Source organism: Sitophilus oryzae, unplaced genomic scaffold, assembly GCF_002938485.1.
Source record: "Sitophilus oryzae breed Bouriz unplaced genomic scaffold, Soryzae_2.0 scaffold_1297_pilon_pilon, whole genome shotgun sequence".
Lineage (NCBI taxonomy): Eukaryota > Metazoa > Arthropoda > Insecta > Coleoptera > Curculionidae > Sitophilus > Sitophilus oryzae.
The window spans coordinates 11988118-12009063 of NW_022145945.1; the positions used below are offsets into that span (position 1 = coordinate 11988118).

Below are 20946 nucleotides of genomic sequence, written 5' to 3' on the forward strand. Positions count from 1 at the left end.
TTTCACCGGAAATGACTACAACTTTTGATTTTTAAATGGCACCCTCGGTATTATTTTACTTTATTCGATAGAAAATGACATTCTGAATAGAATGACATATCATATGTCAACTTTTGACATTTTAGCTTAAAACGAAATTTTAAATTTCAATCTAGAGTGCCGCATGTCTGTGTTAAAAACACTAATTTTCAATCAAGGAGCCTTGGAAAAATAGATTTAATCGTCTAATGTTTTTATATTAGTGTCTTGTCCTGATGGCCAGTTAGAAAATGATTTAATGGTATTTTTAATCATATCTGAATTTTTTCAAATGGGCGGCTCATTAGCATATTTGGAAAAAGCATTTTTTTACGAATAATTTGATACCATGCACACACTTGGTATTTCGAGTCAGATTTTCGTTACGAACCGCAAGTTATAATTTCAAAGAAACCATATGCGAAAATGTCAAAAGTTGACATATGATATGTCATTCTATTCAGAGTTTTATTTTCTATCGAATAAAGTAAAAAAATACCGAAGGTGCCATTTAAAAATCAAAAGTTGTAGTCATTTCCGGTGAAACAGGAAGTGACAAAAATTAATTGAATACGTCAATCAGTCCTAATTTATGTCATATACTAACATGCCAAATCTCGTTTTTTTTATCTGAAAAAATAAAAAAGTTAGAGGGGTGAGCCACTTTTGAGACGCACCCGCTATACCTTGATATTTTGTGCAACGAGTGAAGCAGTGAAAATTAAGATTTTTCCTACTATTTCATTACGTATTCAATAAATATATTTTTATAAAGGGCATTCTAAGTGGTTTCGGATGTTAATAACGAATGAAATGAAAGTTTCATAACATACCTATACAGGGTGAGTCTTAAATAAGTGCAAATATTTTCAGGGGTGGTGTATATTTCGACCTCAGGAACACGTCTATGAGCTTTTTTTCGCTAAAAAAAGATGTTGTAAATCGTGCATTTTCTTTTAAATTTCCCTGTATATTTTTCGAAAGCTTTTTAGAACTTCCTGTTCACCGCAAATTTCCCACAGTATAATTTCTTAATCTCAGATATTACCAAGTTACGGCTTTACTCTATGGTTACGGCAATAAAAGGAATGCAAATACAGAAAAAATCCGGTGGCTCTCAAAATATTTAAAAAAAAATCATTTTTTTTTTAATTTTAAACTTAAATTAACTCGGTTATTTTGGACCTATCTGAAAAATGGTAAAGAGAAAATACGTTTCTTTTATCGAGATCTACCAGCCCTGAAAATATTTGCACTTATTTAAGACTCACCCTGTATAAAAGTTATTTATGGCAGTGCGTAGCTGGGCAGTGTAAAATTATACGTGGCATACAATATCTGCTAAATGGCCACCACGACTTCTCTGGCTAAAATAACTTTTAGGTATGTAGTGAAACTTTTATTTTATTCGTTATTAACATTCGAAATTATTGGAATGACCTTTATAAAAGAACTGAACCCATCTCTTCTAAGAACTGAGTTCAGACACACGTACCTATCTATAAGTAAGTACACATAATAAAATATTATTATGGTATTTAATCGACTTTGTGTAAATCTATGGCGGATGTCAGTGTTCTAACGCACCTATTAGAAGCGATTTGTCTATAAAATACCTACTTCGCACTAGTACCACCTACTTTGTATAAAACTATACACATCCGGCAATACTTGACTTACTCCAGACACTAACTTACTTGAAAGCTCTACAAGAGTCGGAATTGTGAAAATAATGGCATCCTGTTCATCAGTACATTCCAGAGTATATACAGTATGTCTCGTGACATAGGTAACGATGCAGTTTTTCTCTACATGACGTTGACATAAATCCAGACTGAACTTTATATATGGTAGGGCTTAACGCATTTCATATCAACTCGTGTGATTAATAGCTTCAAAATAAACTCGCAAGTATTTATTTTAACATTTAGTATTAGAATCGATTGCATTACATTTTTGTGATGCACTTTGTATGAAAAGTATCCAGTGTCTCCAAGGTACCAATAATAAGAAGCTTTATGATTGTTGAAAACTTACGTTGAAAACTTTGAATAAGAAGACTAAGGAAGGAGCATATCAAAAATCTTATATAGGTCCACCGCGATGGGACTCAAATATGGCCGATTTAAATCCCGGTTTATCAGTGCCATTCTAATTTTATTTAAAAAATGTAAAACTATGATGTAGGGTAGACATGGGGTAGACTCAATAATTTTTTTTTTTATTTTACGTTGTGAATAAATGTTGGTAGTTATTAAAATTGTTATAAAAACATATTATTATAATAAAAATAGATAAGTTTTAATAATTATTTATTAACACAAACATCCGATACGCTACTGAAGCATCAGGTAAGTCAAATTGACGTATCTAAATTCTTTGTCATCTAATCTTGACAAGTACACTGAAAAAAAGGATCTCTCAGTCGAAATGAATATGACTTTCATCCAAAAGATTGGCGCTTTTCAATAGGGCCAAGAACGACGTTTCTTTGGCCAACACTGATAAAAAAAATATGTAAAAATACACATTAGATCATTGGTTACTTTTATGCCACACAAATATGTGTAAAATTCCATCTTGTCTGGAATTTTACATTTATCATGTAATTTTACATTTTTGGTGTGTAAAATTAAAATGTAGAAATGCATTTGGTATTTAATCTTACAATGTACTTATACTTCTTTAGTGTCGTAATTATACGACTAAGTTCACTTCAGATGATGTATTTTTACTACATTAACGTGTATTTTTACATTATATGGACGTGTAACTTTTTTTACTCTGTCCGATTTAATGTGTATTTACCATGTATTATTACACTATAGATGAATGAATATGACCAGGAGCTAGGAATTGGTAAATTGCATCCAAAAGGTGTTTATAAAAGAAACTCATTGGATTATTTAAATATCTATTAACTTTCAGTGTTATAGTTCCATAAAAAGATATTTAAACACAAATCAAAAATATCGAGAATAGATGACTTAAAAAAATATAAAATATTTTATATTATTGAATATAAAACAATTTAAACAGAATTAGTTCAAGATTTCATGTCTTCCAATTTAATTTGTGAATGAATGCTATATTTCATATTAAAAAATTACCTTCTGAGATACATTTTGCTTCTACGAGTATGTCGAAATTCAGATGAAGTTTTACATTAAGCTTTTGAATCATATCTAGGGTTACTACAACTTCCTAGAAAAATGTCCCATTCTTAACTGGAGGCCTAAACACGCCAATACCTTTCAGTAAAAAATGAATCCTCATATATCTTTTGTTTTTCTAAAAAAATATTTAGGAAATTTGACAATACTTGTAAAAATATAATGCTTTAGAACTAAGTTTTTGTAATACTTACATATTTGTACATATTTGCAGTATGAAAGTGACTATAGAAAAGGAATAAGCCGAGATAATACTCTTGGATCTGACCCTACTACAAACAAGTATTGTATAATATTATTTTGTAAACGTATTTGTCATACATACCTTATTAAAACCGAATTCGATAAATTTTGTTCATCGAAATTTCCACATTTTCCTTGTTTGTGAGTTATGTTTTTTTCTCGTTTCTATTTTGTTATTTGCCATAAAGATGATATCAAAGTTTCCTTTCTGAACTATATTCAATAATTATTATCTTTCATATCTCTCTTCCAATACTATATATAGATTCACACGCAGCCCTATAACTTCTAAATATTATTTTTGTTTATAGAGTTTTAAACATTTTGTATTAAACTTATTAATAACAACTTACCTTTCATTTTCACCTAGACTATTAATTCAAATAATATTGATTTGTCCAATATAAATTAAATGGTGTAGCTGTATCACCCAAAACGACAAGTGCTATAGTGATGGCGGACCTAATACAATTCAGTCTCTATAGACAGTGGACGGCTTCATTCTACTATTGCGACATCAAGCACGTGATCTGATACATTATTATAATTGGTTGAAGAAACTTAATACAATGTAAATTTACAATTTGGACGAATTTTTACATCGCATTTTGTGATTCTACATAGTAGCCTGTAAATTTACGTATAATAGAAGAAATATTACATGCAGCCTTGTAAAAATACACATAAAATGTATTTTTACCATGCATTTTGTAAATATTCAATTACTTATATGTACAAATACTTTCCTAATTATTTTTATGTAAAAAAACTCTAAATTGTCTGTGAAAAAGTAATGTAAATTTACCCTAATTTTTATCAGTGAAAGCATTAACTATCTTTTCATAAGCTTTAAAAAATTACTTTAGGGAATGCTCCTTCCTTAGTCTTCTTATTCAAAGGTTGAAAACGACATCATCTATCAAAGAATGAAATCGAAATTTTATTACCATAGAAACTCCTTTTGATTTTCACGACTTCAACCATATGAATAATGTTTTTTATAATTTTCTCTAAAACGGTATGGAAATTTGGAAAAGTATAAACGGGAATAACCAGTTTAGAATAAGCAAAACATTTTATGAAGAAAGCATTTTGCTCAAAATTTCAATAATAAAAGTGTTTCCTCTTGTAAAGACAATTCGGAGACATACTGACGTACAGTGTACAGTTCATACCAAATAAACTTTTAGTCACGTGATTAAGCTTGACCGCACATCGTTGCTCACTTTTATATATTTTCTTATAGGTAATCAAAATATTTTAGGAACCAAAAATAAATGAATTATAAATATATAAACAGTTATTATTAACATCAACAAAACTAACCTTTTTAACAGCAGTTAAGGGACATAAAGGGTAATTACTACCGCTTTCCCGTTCAAAATATTCTAATAAAGTTGCGATGAGTTTTTTGCAAAGGTTTTTAAGTTATCTTGTACCACTTGGCACTAAAAGAGGTTCTAAAAAGAACAATATTCGACTGCTAGTAAACATTTTTAAGCTTAAAGTATCACAACACTATTTATTTAAACCAAAAACTCATAATAAAAAACTAACTGTCAAAACAACTGACAATGTCAGGAAATAAATAAACAAATGCACCAACTTGACATTTTTTATAGCAGAACTGCCACCTGAATCCCTAGCGGGAAATTTAAATTCCACTTAGTCAGCACGGCGCGGCGCCGAATATGTCCATGGTTGGAAACAATTAATTTAAAAATCGCGCCCTCGATAACGTAACTAAAAGTTTATTTGATATGAACCGTATATCAACTGTACCTATTCACAAATAAGTAGGTATGTTATTTTATGGACATGCTGTATAATCTCAGTGTACTTAAAACAGGTTTTTCTATCCTCAAAACTAATAAAAAATACTTATAATATAGCTTAGCTTCCTGCAGACTGTATATCGCATAATATTGTTTTTGGCGCGTGCAGCTATATGTTGAAGAAAAAACAAACAGATCATTGGGAGCCGCATTATTATCAGAAACTTGGTAAAACTTTGCCGAGTTAGTGTTAGATGAGTGCCCGAGTTCTGTGGTTAGTTTATTCTGTACTTATAGTCACGACATGTATTACAAAAACTGTATGTATATTATGTATACTAATGTATTTTGTATTTAATGTTTTGTCACCAATATTACCTATCTATTAACGAAAATGCATAAGTTATAATTACGATGTTTCAAAAACGGCTTTATAAAAGATATTTCTAATTTCTAATGCAGTGTGTTTATATTTTGGATACTTATTGAATTTACTTGCTTACCTGCATCGGTATTTTTGAGATTCTATACAATATTATGTATGTAATAACTTGTCTTGGATATAAAGCTTCTTTTTAAGATTCTCAATAATCAATAAAGATATAAATCTAAAAAATACAAAGTTTCTGAAAGCTATAGTGATAGCTTTTTTTTTCTTTATATGTAGGTAATTTTGGCATTATTGACTTACAATTTTTGAAAATATCACCCCTTTTAGCTAGGTAATCATTATTAGCTAATAGGTGTAAAATTGTAATTGAAAACAAACTAGATGATGTGATATTTTCAAAAATTTTAAGTCAATAATGCCAAAATTATATATTGTAGTTGTGAACAACAATCATTAATTAAATATTAGATATACAGGGTGGTCCGAACTGTATTCCGGAAACTTTAGCAGCATATTCTGCAGATAAAAATAAGTAAAAAATATGTCTTAAAATGCTTATATAGTTTCGGAGATACAGGGTGTAGAAGTTTCATTTTTATATTTCGATTTTTTTCCCATAAATAATTTATGAAGTAACATCAATATTTGGATGAAAATTGGTATCTATAGGAGTTTTTTGACATGAGAAATTTGATTTAGATGTTAATATAACTCCTACTTGTAGGGGGCGCCACCATCATACTTTTTAGTTGGTTTGAAGAGTAATAAATTTTCGTCCGTACCTGTATAAAACTACTCAGTAAAAAATATACATTTACATTAAAAAGTGTTGACTAAATAGTTATTAGGCTGAAATCATAAATTTGAAATGTTGTGCGAAAAGTTCAACAGAAACTGTTTTATCATCATTTTTTCGCAGAAAAATTTATGATTATTTAAAAAAAATAAAAATTTCCCAGATTTAGGTATTATTTTAGTCAAATAACTATCTATATACTCAACGTGTTTATTTTTTTCCCAATATAATGACATGTATTGACGACTATTTCCATTCTAAATATCTTGAAAACGGTTGATCATAGCGATTTTTACCAACAGATACTTTTTACGTAAAAAGTCACGGAAATGTATACCTATTTTTCCACTCATTAGTTTTATACAGATACGGAATACGGACGAGAAAAGTTATTACTCTTCAAAACAGTTAAAACACATGTAGGAGGCGCCCCCTAATACAATAATTAGGAGTCATATTGACATCAAAATCAAATTTCTCATGTCAAAAAACGAAAAAACTCTCATACGGCTATTTTCATCCAAATATTGACGTTACTTCAGAAATTATTTGGAAAAAATCTAAATAAAAATGAAACTTCTACACCCTGTATCTCCGAAACTAAGCATTTTAGAACATACATTTATACGAACTTTTTTACTTATTTTTATCTGCAGAATATGCTGCCGAAGTTTCCGGAATACAGGTCGGACCACCCTGTATAAGCAACCTGGCAATAGAAGAATCATTGCCAAAAATATCGTACAAATATTGTGATGAATTATTAAAAACAAACTCTAAACTGTGATATATCGTTATACCTAATACCTAATGATAATAGGATCTGTACTACTATAAAAGATTTTTAATTATGTTTGTCACCCTGTAATTTTCAAGTTACTTGCTTTGGACGCCAGCAATAAAATTATTTAATTGGAACAATGCTTCCGAGACACCCTGTATATCAAAATCGGAAAAAATAATTCTGTGACAATCGGCATCAACTTGGCAACACAGCGTTCCAACAGTAGCTCTCCCTCTCTCGTTTGGTACAGAAGAATCGAGAGATGAATCAGCATCAAGCCCAGACAAACGTCCTCCAAACCGCGTCTAGCGATAGGTCGACTGCTTCAATGGGCGTTGTCCTGGCGATCGAACCGTCGACCTCGATTGGCGATCGGTGTCGTGGTGGGGGTATGGGGATCGTTGGCCCCGCCTTTATTGGGGAACCGACCGGTCAAAGGCCGCCGTGTGGAGACCGAACGCAGTATTGGTGTGAGATACGCGGAAGAGAATTTTGTGTATTGGTTTATTGCTTGTGTTTTTTTCGCGTTTGTCTTGAATTTGTTTCTTTAATATTTATTTACATAAGTACGTAACTAATAGGGAGGGAGAGCGGGTACAGTTAAGGGGTACAAACATAGGGGGTAGTGGCGGACTAAGCCTGTCGGGGACCCGGGGCGACGAAGCTAAATGTGGCCCCCGGTCTATTTAGATAATGATATACTTCTAATGCATTTTTTGTAAAAATTGAATGACGTATGTATAATGGTTGACAAAATTCAAGTATTTATACAGGCTGAGCCTGCGTTAGAAGTTTCTAGAAAACTAAAATATACGAGATTTTGTGCATATCACTGTTTCACATTGAGATCTATCGATTAAACATATTTTCAATATGGCGGCACTTTCAGAAGTACCGGAAGTTGACAGCCACTTTCTTATTTTAAATGGGTGAGCCCATTTTTTATTACATACTTAAATTCTCTGTAAAATTTTATGAATTTTGATATTAAACACTCTATATCTAACGTTAACCGTTTTTGAGAAAAAAATATTTATAATTCTTGGAGGAAAAAAACTGCCTGTCAAAAATATGTATATAGTCTAAACGTCAAATTTAAAGTATATATATCAATATTAAAAGTATAAAGAGAAGACATGTTGCTATCTATGTCAAAAATTAAATTGTCCGAATGTCATATACCTAATAATGGCCGCAGCTGTCATGGAATTGAGCGATTATAAAATTATCATAAATATTTTTTTTTCAAATGGAAATCCACTTTTTTTATTTCACTCGTAACTTTCGTTTTTGAAATTTGTTACTTTTTGACTATACATGTTCCTGTACCCTGTACCTAAAATAAATTTTTTAAGTTATTTGAAAGTCCGTCTCATATCTTAACCACCGTCTAAGATCTTTAGACGGTGGTTAAGATATGATTTGGGTGCACTCAAACAACAATAATCGCTAGAAAACAAATGCCCACATTTATTGCAAGATATGAAGCAACTCCTTCAAATAACATGCTTCAAAGTTATATTCTATATAGGTACAATTCTTTCTAGAAGTATAATTCTAACCTAGACAGAGACGTTGATTTTTCCAAACCGCGTTCTATTATCTACCTAATATTAAAAAGAAGATCGTATATACGTATTTAAAAACCTTTAAAAACATATACCAAGTTATGGTAGCTGGTACTACAAATGCATTTATACCACGTTACAATAATTGTACCCACTCTCCCCTACTTACATAGGTTAACTATTTTTGAAGCTTCCTGCTAAGATTCATAATAATTCCACAATAATTAAAGTCATGACATAATATGTTTCCAGATTTAAGTATACAGGGTGTTCCTTAATGGCATATTTAAGGAGGTAATTCTTGGACCTATTCTAAGAAAAAAACTTCATATGAATATAAAATATGTCCTAAACATCTTAACTTTTCAGATACAGGGTGGTAAAATTTTCTAATTTTTTTGTTAAAATATATCTGATGTTATAATTAAATTGTATCAGTGTTGTATCACTTTTTCCCCAAAAATATTCAAAGTAAAATCTGTATGGATGGCACTGGTTGAAATAAATAAAATTCTTTGTATATATTTATGTTACGGTTAAAGTCCGATGTCCGGTTAATGTCGACATTAACAGGTTAATGTTTGGGTTTGGTTTTGTTTTTGGTTGTTTTGTTTTATATTATTCTCGAGATTAACCAGGTAATGTCGATATTAACCGGATATCGGACCTTAACCGTAATATATACGGCAAAAAATGTATTTTGATACATCAAAGACGTGTATCAAGTTTCATAAAGATTTCCATAATTAAATCAAATTTATTATGAAAAAGAGTTTTTTTTAGAAAACTTTACCACCCTGTATCTCAGAAATTAATATGTTTAGGACAGTGATTCCCAAAGTGGTCCAGGTGGACCCCCAGGGGTCCACGGGAGACTTGCTGGGGGTCTACGTAGGCGTGAACAAAAAATGGGGGTCCATAAGATGTTAATGGGGGTCCACGAAAATTTATCTGCTTTTGATAGTAAAGAGCAAAAATGTAAGCATAGTTTTTATAAGGGCCTACCTACATTGTTTTAAGTACCTATCTAAGCAGATAATATTTTAATAAGGCAAGCGACTGTTACTTGTCCAAACTTGCGTATTCGATATTACGTACAATTTCGTGTACAGACTTGCAAAGCGCTATCCGCCCGACAATGCTTAATGCTTGTTCAGACATGAACTTGATCACCACTATAAATACTTGATGCCAAAGGCAAACGCATTCATTTGTTTCCGGAATTTCGAAAAAGGCGGAATTTGGAAAAAAAGTTGTGAGAAAAATTTATATCTGTGTTTGCTAGTGCCGGAGAAAAGTAAGTAACCTACCTTTTTTTGTTATAGTACTTAAGTATTTTGTTTACGTGTACTAGTCGGTTGATCACAACGGCCTGTATAGATAGGTAACTTAGTAACTTACAGATATTTTAATTGTCCTCTTTCGATTTGAAGACAAACACAGCACGTTTTATTCAATTGTTTTTTCACGAGAGAAACACTACCTCTCTAAAAAGGCCGAATAAGCAATATTGCAGAGCAATTAATTTTGTAATTTTTCTTGCAAATAACTACTAATTTTATAAAACAGTAATTTCATAATCATTTTAAATTGGTTTTGAAGTAACTATTTTATCAAAACTATTCCTTTTCGGAAAGAGCGAGCGGTGCGCGGGCGACGGGAAAAGGGCGGGGCTTGGACTTCGATGCCAGTTTGTCACGTTTTAACAATGAAGCCGCAGACAAAAATACGCAAATACACGGAGCGCGTGAACTCATTGATTTAATAAAATGTTAGTTATCGTTTTTATGGACAATTTTGGGATTTCGACTTTTATTTTTTCCTACACAAATATGATCAGTATTCGATACTGAGTACACCAATTTTTATTTATACTATTAAAAATTAGTGGTAAATTATGTACTTTAAAATTGATACCGTTTTGTGAAAACGTCTGTATTGGTCTCAGCGGTTTATTAGTTGGTCCCTTTACAAGCCGTAATTCTATTTCCGCGTGCTGACAAAGGCTGCGGTGTGATACCTATATTCAGAAAAAAACTTGGTTACTAAAACATTTTTTTTACAGGTAAGGTAACTGACACGAAACATGGCTACAGCAAAGAAAAAATGTCGACAATATAGTATCGATTATTTGAAATATGGTTTTGTTCCATCAGAGGCAGACAAACAATTGCCCATGTGCCTATTATGCAACAAAGTTTTGAGCAATGACTCTATGAAACCATCAAAGCTCGAAGATCATCTAAAAAGGTGTCATACTGATAAAATAGGTAAAGATTTAAAATATTTTCAAACATTGAAAGAAAAATATGGAAAGAGACCCACCATGCACAGTATGTTCGCTTCAACATCTCAAAGTAACGATGATGGCTTGCGGGCATCTTACAATATCTCATTACTTATAGCAAAATCTGGAAAACCGCACACTATCGGAGAACAATTAATTTTACCCGCTGTTGAAGAGGTTTTAAAAACTGTTTTGCACAAATCTCCATTTGACGTACTAAAAAGAATTCCATTAAGTAACAATACTGTACAAAGACGCATTGATGAAATGAGCTCTGATATCGAAAGCTTTTTGTGCAATCATCTGCAAAAAACTCATTTTTCTATACAACTGGACGAGTCAACGTTACCCAGTAATGAAGCATTACTATTGGCATATGTCCGATTTATTGTTGAGGAAGAAATTCACGAAGAATTGCTATTTGCCAGAACTTTGGAGACTGACACTAAAGGCGAATCAATATTTAATGTCCTGAGTAATTTTTTTACGGAAAAATCGATCCCATTTACAAACATTATTTCAGTGGCAACAGACGGAGCTCCTGCAATGGTCGGGCGATATCGTGGGTTTATAAGTCATCTCAAAAGAATTATACCAGGACTTACAGCTATTCATTGCGTAATCCACCGACAACATCTTGTGGCAAAACATTTAAGTGACAGGTTGAACCAATCTCTTCATTTTGTAATAAAAGCTGTCAACAAAATCAGAAGCAATGCATTGAATACGCGTTTATTTGCTCAATTGTGCGACGAAAATGATGAAGACTTCCAACGACTGCTCTTACATACTGAAGTACGCTGGTTGTCGAAAGGTGCATGCTTAACGAGATTTTACTCTGTTTTCGATTCCATATTAGAGTTCTTAGAAAGTAGAGATCCAGATTTAAAAGAAAACTTGATCAAATTCAAAGCAGACATTGCGTATTTGACAGATTTGTTTAAAAAATTTAATGATATTAACTTGCAGTTACAAGGGGACAGCCTGAATTTAATAAAAACAAAGGGGATAATTTCGGCTTTTCTTGGGAAATTGAAATTTATGAAGCAAAACATTAGTCGGCGCGAATTCTCTCAATTTCCAAACTTGTCGCAGGTAGAATGTATTGATGAGGATATCCATACCTACAGTCAACATTTAAGTGCTCTGCATGATGACTTCAAAACCAGGTTTGAAGATATACTGACGATGGATATACCACCATGGATCATAAATCCATTTGATGAAACGGAAGTGGCCAATGTTGTATTACAAGAGGAGCTGCTCGAGCTAAGCACTAATGAGGAGCTGAAGGTGAAATTTAGAAAAGGCTACCCAACATTTTGGCTGCAAGCAGAAATACCCGAAAAATATCCTGGACTGTGGGAAATCGCAAGGAAATTTTTAATAGCTTTTCCCTCGTCATACCTTGTCGAAAGGAGTTTTAGTGCGTTACAAACCTCTTAACAAAAAAAAAGGAGCAAATTAAACATCACAGAGCGGGGGGATTTGCGGTTATTGCTCACAAAAATAAAGCCAAACATTGATCGTTTGCTGACACTCCATCAGATACATCCTTCCCATTAATTAAAATTATGACCTGAACCTATATTACCTTAATATTTTTCTTGTAATTCTATTCTTTTAATAAATAAAGTGATATAAAATGTACCATTTTTCGTTTTTATTTTACATATCGGAATATAGGGACAGAACTCAGAAGTGACACAATTTTTATTTTTTGGCGACTTTAAGAATGTGGTAGAAATGTAGCAGCAGGGGGTCCACCGAAACCAGTAAAATTTTGAAAGTGGTCCACGAGAAAAATAAGTTTGGGAACTACTGGTTTAGGACATACATGCACATGAAGTATTTCTCTTAGAATAGGTTTAAGAATCACCTACTTAAATATTAGCATGTCATTAAGAAACACCCTGTATGCAGATTTTGCCATAAAACAAAATTATAAATTTATTTTATTTCTAAATTAAACAATTAATAATGTAAAAATGTCTTTTACTGATGTCTAATACATATTATTTTAATATAGCTAACGTCAAATGAGTACCTATACCTGTATAATTACCTTTTTCTATGATTCATTTTATCAACTTCTATCTTTTCCTTTCCAGGCACGGGGAGGTATACGGACACCCCCTACACGGACGCCTATGGCAGCCCGTACGCGGATTCCTCACCCTATCAGACGGTGCCCAGCGGCGGCTCGAGCGGGTCCGAGCAGTGGGGCCACCCGACGGCCGGCCACGACATGGCTATGGGGGGCGGGGGCGGTGGAGGCGGCCCGCCCCCCTCGCACCATCCCGATATAAAACCGACCATGCTCCAGAACGGCATGATTGCAGGATATCATGGGGGAACGGGAGGACATGCCGCGTTTGGCAGTAAGTAGATATTTATACTTGCAGAAAAATAAAGCTTACTAAAGCCTAGTTCATGCATCCGAATTTTGAACGTTTTCTTCGAAAAAAAGACGTCATATTTTTTTAAAAACACAGTGAAGCCTCTTTAATGGGAACAACTAATTGTAACGACCTATTCCGATTTGCGAATCGTTCATCCATCGTTGACGCCACGCCACAGCGTACAGAACAAGTAACATTATTAGACAAAGACCGAAAAAAAACTCGTAGTTAAAGGGGCACAATTTAATGTCATTTTAAGAAGATTACAAGATTGCCAAGTTTATTCTGATGATATTGTATTGATATTAAAACACCAAATATTTTGTAAAACAAATTTGTATCAACTACTTAATTGTTGAATCTATTTCTTGAAATTAGTGGTAAATGTTCTTTATGTCATTTAAGAATAAAAATTAAATGACTAATATATTTTCTATACTGTGAAATGACTAATAATACACAACTTCACACTTTACTTTGTTGTGTTTACTAATAATGTATATGTTTTAATAATGTTTTATTAAAACAGAGCGACATACAGTTATTAATAGTAAAACAATTTATGAAGATATTGATGTCTACCGCATGAAATTTTAGTATAATATTTGAAATTCTATAAATGCGTTCTTAAAATAAATGGTATTCCAGTGAAATTGGGAAACGTCTGACAACGTCGGCAGCAAGTTTTGTTGATGCTCTTGCCGTATGTCAATCCATCCGTAACCCTATTTATTATTTAATAAACAAAACAAAACAAAGCCAACCTATTTATCTATGTTAATTTAAACGTTTGATTCACGGGTTAGATTTATTCGTGTGATTACAGAGTTTGATATTTTTTTCGCCAAAAAGTTGTGTTTTTTCGGGTATTTATAGTGGTATTTACATTTTGTGTGTGCGTATTTATAATACGATGGATGATACGAGAAGGGGGTACGGAAGTAATTTCTAAAACAAAAGCCGATGGAATGTAGTGCATCTAGAAAAACTGTACCTAAAATCAGAAAATTTAGGTCTACCGAAGGTTTAGGTAAAGGTATACCTATAGTTATAGTAGGTTAGGTAGTATACAGTATACAGTATACCTATACTTATAATAATAGGTTAGATTTAACCTAAAGTTTGAGTGCCCAAGGATAAGTCAAGGTAAATAAATACTAATTATGTTCAGGTTTTTAAATACTGTTAACATTTGCTCTATTTTTTTGCTTAATAATACGAACATCTATCAGTCTCTCTTGAATATCTTGTAAAATAATATGCACTAAACAAATACAATAATTTAAAGAGGTTCTTTACATACCCAACATAATACATATAAAAGTAAAATGTTTCTGGAGGAATAGAAAAGTCTATGGGTTGACGATTTTTTTAGGGTGGTGGTTTCGAATCTGGGAAAATTATATATTATAGACATTGGTTAAATTATAATACCTACCTTAACTTCTCGATTTTTTTTTCTCAAGATTAAAACCAAAATTGAAACTTATCTCCTGTGTTTCAAATCAAAAATAAAAAGAAACGGCAACAACGCTTTTCTAGATATTAGAGAGCAACCGGCAACGACGTTAACCCCGGTTTAAAGGGACGAGATCATTGAAATTCAGAACAAAAGATGAAACGAATTCCGTCGGCTAGGCTAACGCTCTCTTTATATTCTTTACTCTGTGACCACGCTACGCCGCTGCTAATCATAGCCTGACCGGCCTTGTGACCGGCTGAAGTCATTACGCTGTATAAACGGGAGTTTATTTTTGCGCACAGGAAATTTTACCTGTTTGCTCATTGTCATAAAAAACAATTTTCGTACCACGAATTAGGCACAAGATTTTTGTCTGTATACTTATAGGATACCTAATCTGTGCTTTTATTGAAATTCATTCTTTCTTCCCACTTAGGCCGTTACAGCGATTCCTACGGGGACATATATAGTTCGCCCTACGACACCTCGCCCTTCCAGACGGTGCCAGGAGGCGCGGGAGGTGCCCAACCCTCGCCCGGTGACCAGTGGCCGCCCAGCCACGATCTGGGCGCCCTGGTGCACCATCCGCACGCCCACCCTGGCTTCCTGAGCAGGGGAGAAGGGGGACTAGGGCCCCATCAGGACACCAAACCTATGATCCAGAATGGGATGATAGGGTATGCCGGAGGTGCTGGTTCGGGAGGGCCATGTTTTACAGGTGAAGTTACTTTACTATTTATACATTTGAAAAAGAAATTAAGGAGAAAGCACATAAAAAACTTGGTCGAGCGCGATGACCGACTTAAGAATCTATTTCGATGTACTTTCGGGTCGCCCTCAGGAGTCGGGTAAAGCGGGAGTGTGACCGAACGAAATCTATATTATATTTCAGAAATCTGCCTAAGGCTTAGCCCGATCCTGTCGTGTTAAGCCACACCCAAATTTCCAAACACACGTGCTTTGATTAAGGCTTGATTAAGGTTTGCAGAGCTTCAGCATTTGCCATAAAATAGCGAGCAATTTGTTACAAAACCATATAAATTATATATCACTGTAATCACAAAACTTCCATCTATTTCCCTAATGTAACGGAATTTGAAATTATGTCTTTATTTTCGAGAAAATTTAGTCCAAACATAAGGAATATTTTGTTGATGTTTGACCATCAAAATCTTAAAAATAAAGAAGTTGTCTAAAAATGTGCTACAATACGGATATAGTATAATCATTTATCTTTAATTTGCTTCTCTATGTAAAAATATCTACCCAGTTTTGCATAAAACGTTAAATGCCGAACGCTTATTTTGCTACTTTTTCGGACTAATGAAATGAACTCTTAAATTCCGATTTATCGGTGCCGTTCTAATTTTATTCAAAATTCGTAAAAATTTAATGTAAGGTGGACTCAATAATTTATTGTTTTATTTTACGTTGTCAATATCTGTAATTATTAAAATGGTTATAAAAATATAATTTCTAATAAAAATAGATAAGTTATAATAATTATTTAATAACACAAATATTTGATACGCTACTGAAGCACGTTAAGTCAAATTGGCATATCTTAATTAATTTTGATAAATAGGACCGTGTGATCGAAAAAAACGGCGTCAGCGATGGCTATGAAATGAAGATAGCTGTCAATTTATATGTAAATTTAAGGGAAATGTCGATCGTTTTTTCCCAGCCCGGGACGTCGTTTTTTTTTGCGATCACACGATAGTAGTTGTAAATAAAAGCAAAAAGGCAAAAAATATAATCACTTAATTCTAAGCGAATTTCATAAATGATCGGTTTACTATACTATTGTATGTATACGAGTATTATAATTATACAGGGTGTCCCAATAAATAAGTGCAAGTATTTTTAGGGGTGGTATATCTGGCCAAAAGAAACATATTTTCTCTTTACCATTTTTAAAATAAATTGATAACAACCTTTTTCAAATAAATTGAATTTAACATTGAAAATTAAAAAAATATTTTTTAAAACATTTTAAAAGCCGCCGCCAGCAATCGATAGATATCAGTTGCAAATACCAAGCAATTACGTGGATCTCGGCTTCTTCGACGCCCAATGTTAACACACATCGACTATACACCTCGCACTAAAAGAAGTTCTAAAAGGAACTATGTTCAACTGCAAAGACTGGTAGTAAAAAATTTCAAGCTTAAAGTATCACAACCGAATTCATTGAAACCAAAAACTTATAATACAAAACTATAGTGTGAAAACGAATGATAATGTCAGTAAATAAATAAATAAATGTGGCAACTTGGCATTTTTTACAGCAGAGCTACCACCTGAATTCCCAGCGATGGCTATGAAATGAAGATCGCTGTCATTTTATATGTAAATTTATATGGGTATATTATTTATATCGATCGTCATTTCTTAGCCAACTCGACGCCGTTTTTTTCGATCATATGGTATAAATTTTTATTCATTCTTTTTGTTAACATATACTTTTTGTTTATTTCAGGATCAGGCCCCATCCAATTATGGCAATTTCTCTTAGAACTTCTGACAGATAAGTCCTGTCAAGGCTTTATATCCTGGACCGGTAATGAATGGGAGTTCAAGTTAACCGACCCAGATGAGGTAAGAATTTGATTTTTTTAAATACTTAATAATTAAAATAATTCTTATAAACGTGGTCATTAACTATTAGTCACAAATTAAATTATTTTAATTTAAATATGCCTGTGCGGCTATATGTGATACGCTACTGAACAAACGTTTCTAATATTCGCGTATGATTTTGTAGGTTGCGAGGAGATGGGGTATAAGGAAAAATAAGCCCAAAATGAACTACGAGAAGCTTTCTAGAGGGCTCAGGTACTACTACGATAAGAATATCATCCATAAAACAGCGGGGAAACGCTACGTATACAGATTCGTATGCGATTTGCAGACTTTATTGGGGTAAGTTTTTATAATTCTATTTATATGTAATATTCATGATTCTAGAACGTAGTGCTATGTTGAGAAATATATTCATACAGGTGTCCCAGTATTCCGTTAGAAGACATCAAACTTTAAAAAAATAATCACATTTTTTAAGATATTTTAAGAACCGATATTCTGATTTGAATGAGATTTGGGATGCCTATGTTTTGCTAAGCGCTTTAACTTTTGATTTTTACAAAAATCAAGAAAAAATATGAGAAGGGTGGAAACTACCCCACTCATATAAATTTTAGTAGAAATATTTTCCAATTCTACGGACCACTGTTTTTTTTCGTAAAATAGTCCTCCTAGTATTTACCACATTTTTAGTCTCATGTTTTTGAAATAAAAATGGATTTTTTTTTCCAAAGCAGACCTGCAAAATATACAGGGAGTTTCAGTGTTTCGTAGAAAAACTATCTACGTATTTTTTGAATCGAAATAAGTTAATTGGTCACAATTTACCTCTATACAATAGTGCTTTGTTTGTCCGTTAGAGGGCATCAATAAAACCCGTTAATTAATTATTATTAATTAAACGTTACTTAATTTAAAATTTATGAAGCTTATTGTCAAATACCATTTGTGATACTAACAAAATACAATATTTTCGCCAACTAGATTATTAGCTCATAATAGATTTTATGCTTCTACATAGGTTGATGTGATAAGAAACATTTTTTGGAAGTCATATTCCGATTTTTTTTCCTCAAAAAGTATGCGCGGTGGTGTTTTTTTACAAAAGACAAGATATGTAGTGAGTACTTGAAGAACCATTTTACGAAAAAAATCGGTCGTCGGTGGAGTTTGGTTTGGTATATTTATACTAAAATTTATGTAGGGGTGAGGGTAGTTTTCACCCTTACCATATTTTTTTTCTTGATTTTTATGAAAGTCAAATGTTAAAGCGGTTAACAAAATATGGGCACCTAAGATCTCATTCAAATCGGAATAACGGTTTTTTTAATATCTTAAAAAATGTATTTATTTTTTTTTAAGTTTGGTATCCTCTATGCCTCTAACAGACAAACGAAGCATTTTTGTGGGTAAATTGTCACCAATTTACTTATTTTGATTTCAAAAATAATGTTCACCGAATATTGGGACTGTATTTTTATCCGCAATCGTACGATAGTAGCAATTTATCTATTCATATAAAGCCTTTAAAGTTATATTTTATCTACTACTGGGATAAAATAACTTTATTCCATTAACGCAGTGGCGCCATAAGGGAGGGGGGAAGTTATGGGGGCTTAGCCCTCCCAGATAACTGGTGCGAATCGTATAAAATTGGTGTTAACCTCAAATAAATATTTCCTTATGGTGACCCCCAATAAGTCTGTGTTTAGTTGCGCCCCTGCGTTAGCGGAAAGCGGAATACTGAAATTGAAAATAACACTTTTAATTACACTTTTTCGCAATGTTCTCTAGACTTCACAAACAGTAAATGGGTAGTTGCTTCTTGTATTGAACTTTAGCAAAAATTGATGCAAGAATACCATCATCATCTTCTTGCATATTTCCTCATCACCTTCTTCCATGGTTTTGAAAAAACCTTTGCAAATTCTCATGACGCAAGCTTCGAATTTCACTTTTGTCAAGCTCATAACAAAAGACCTGTCTTTAATTCGATTTTTGAAAATAATGCTGCTATTAATTTTTCCTATTAACTTTTTATAATTTAACTAAATATTATGTATTTGTGGATAAAACGTTGTATTACATTCGTTTTTTAGTTGCATTTTATCCACTTAAAAAATCAAAAGTTCGAACTACGTTTTTGCTTGGATAAAATGCTCTCCAAAACACTTATACAAGGTGTTTCAAAAACACGGGCCATCTTTCGTGAAGAGATTCCTCATGTAAAAATAAGACTCGATTCTTATATCAACATAGGTCAGATTCTTGTTTGTTTACTAGTTACAGGGGGTTATCTTCATTTTTTTCGGTTTATTATAATTTTCTTCCAAGTGCTTATAGAGATTCAAATCAAATTTTGAGGATAAAAGTAAGTGTGACATATTTAAATGCGGATAAAAGTATAAGTGTGACATATTTTAATGCTAAAAAAGTGTCAAAAGATTCACCAGGGACGTGTATATGAGGCGAAAAAACTGTATGCTACTGTCACTAACTTTTTTTCTCTTGTTATCACAGTTGTATAGGCCATTTAATGCCGATTAAAACTTGTCTCTTGATATTTTGTCGACTTCAGTCTTCTTCATAAGATAAACACATTTTATTAATTTGCCTTAACCCAATGGTTTAAACCTTTAAAAAAAATGTCATTAATTGAGCAAAGTGTTAAATAAGTACACATGGATTCCCCATAAAAAATATGAAAAAAGTTCCTATAAACATGGGTTCGGAAATGCATATAGTTTCGAAGTTACACGATATTAAAACTTTAAAAAGTACCTAGGTCTTTTGTAATTATTATTATTATTTTTTTTATTTAATTTGCTGTAGCATTCAACATCAGTGTTATAAATTTGAATAAAATTTAATAATAAAATAGATTAGGGGGGTCAGGGGGGCCTAGACCCCACCCACCCTCAGATGATTGATGCGGTTCGTCTAAAATTGGTTTTAACCTCAAATCAATATTCTCTTATAGTGACCTAAAGACTTATAGGCCCCCAAAGACTTATTCAGCCCCCCTAAAAGTCTGTGCCTGACTGTAGGTACTAAACAAAGCAGAATCGGACATATTGTTGATATCAAAAATAAATCTTATTTTTAGGTGAGGAATCTACCCCACGAGAGATGGCACATATATTTGAAACACCCTGTATAATAAATAACTATTCTCGGATATTTCAAATGCAAAATACATGATTGTAGTAGTGACAATATATCAGTCTAAGCCTTAAATAAGTACCGTATGATCGAAAAAGCGTCTAGTTAGCTTGGAAATGAACATCGATGACATTCCCCATAGAATTTTACATATAAAATGACAAGTATTTTAACTGGTTTCACTCTTCGATCCAAGAAATACATTCATGATTTTTTTTGCAAAAATGCTTAAAATTTTATATTTTTTGGCGCTTTTCGGGAAATTTAAAGAAAACCTTTTTAGAGCCGCATGCAGGTTC

The 20946-nt window shown here is 32.6% G+C and overlaps 1 protein-coding gene across 2 annotated transcripts in view; it reads left to right on the forward strand.

Annotated features, from left to right (window-relative positions):
* The window catches only part of LOC115874794 (protein C-ets-1), a 408685-nt gene that overhangs the window by 385973 nt on the left and 1766 nt on the right, over positions 1-20946 (forward strand). For both annotated transcript variants that reach the window (XM_030890076.1, XM_030890077.1), the window contains 4 exons: positions 13147-13416; positions 15336-15617; positions 17382-17500; positions 17667-17824. In XM_030890076.1, the coding sequence (XP_030745936.1) occupies positions 13147-13416; positions 15336-15617; positions 17382-17500; positions 17667-17824 (829 nt within the window). The remainder of the gene's footprint in view (positions 1-13146; positions 13417-15335; positions 15618-17381; positions 17501-17666; positions 17825-20946) is intronic.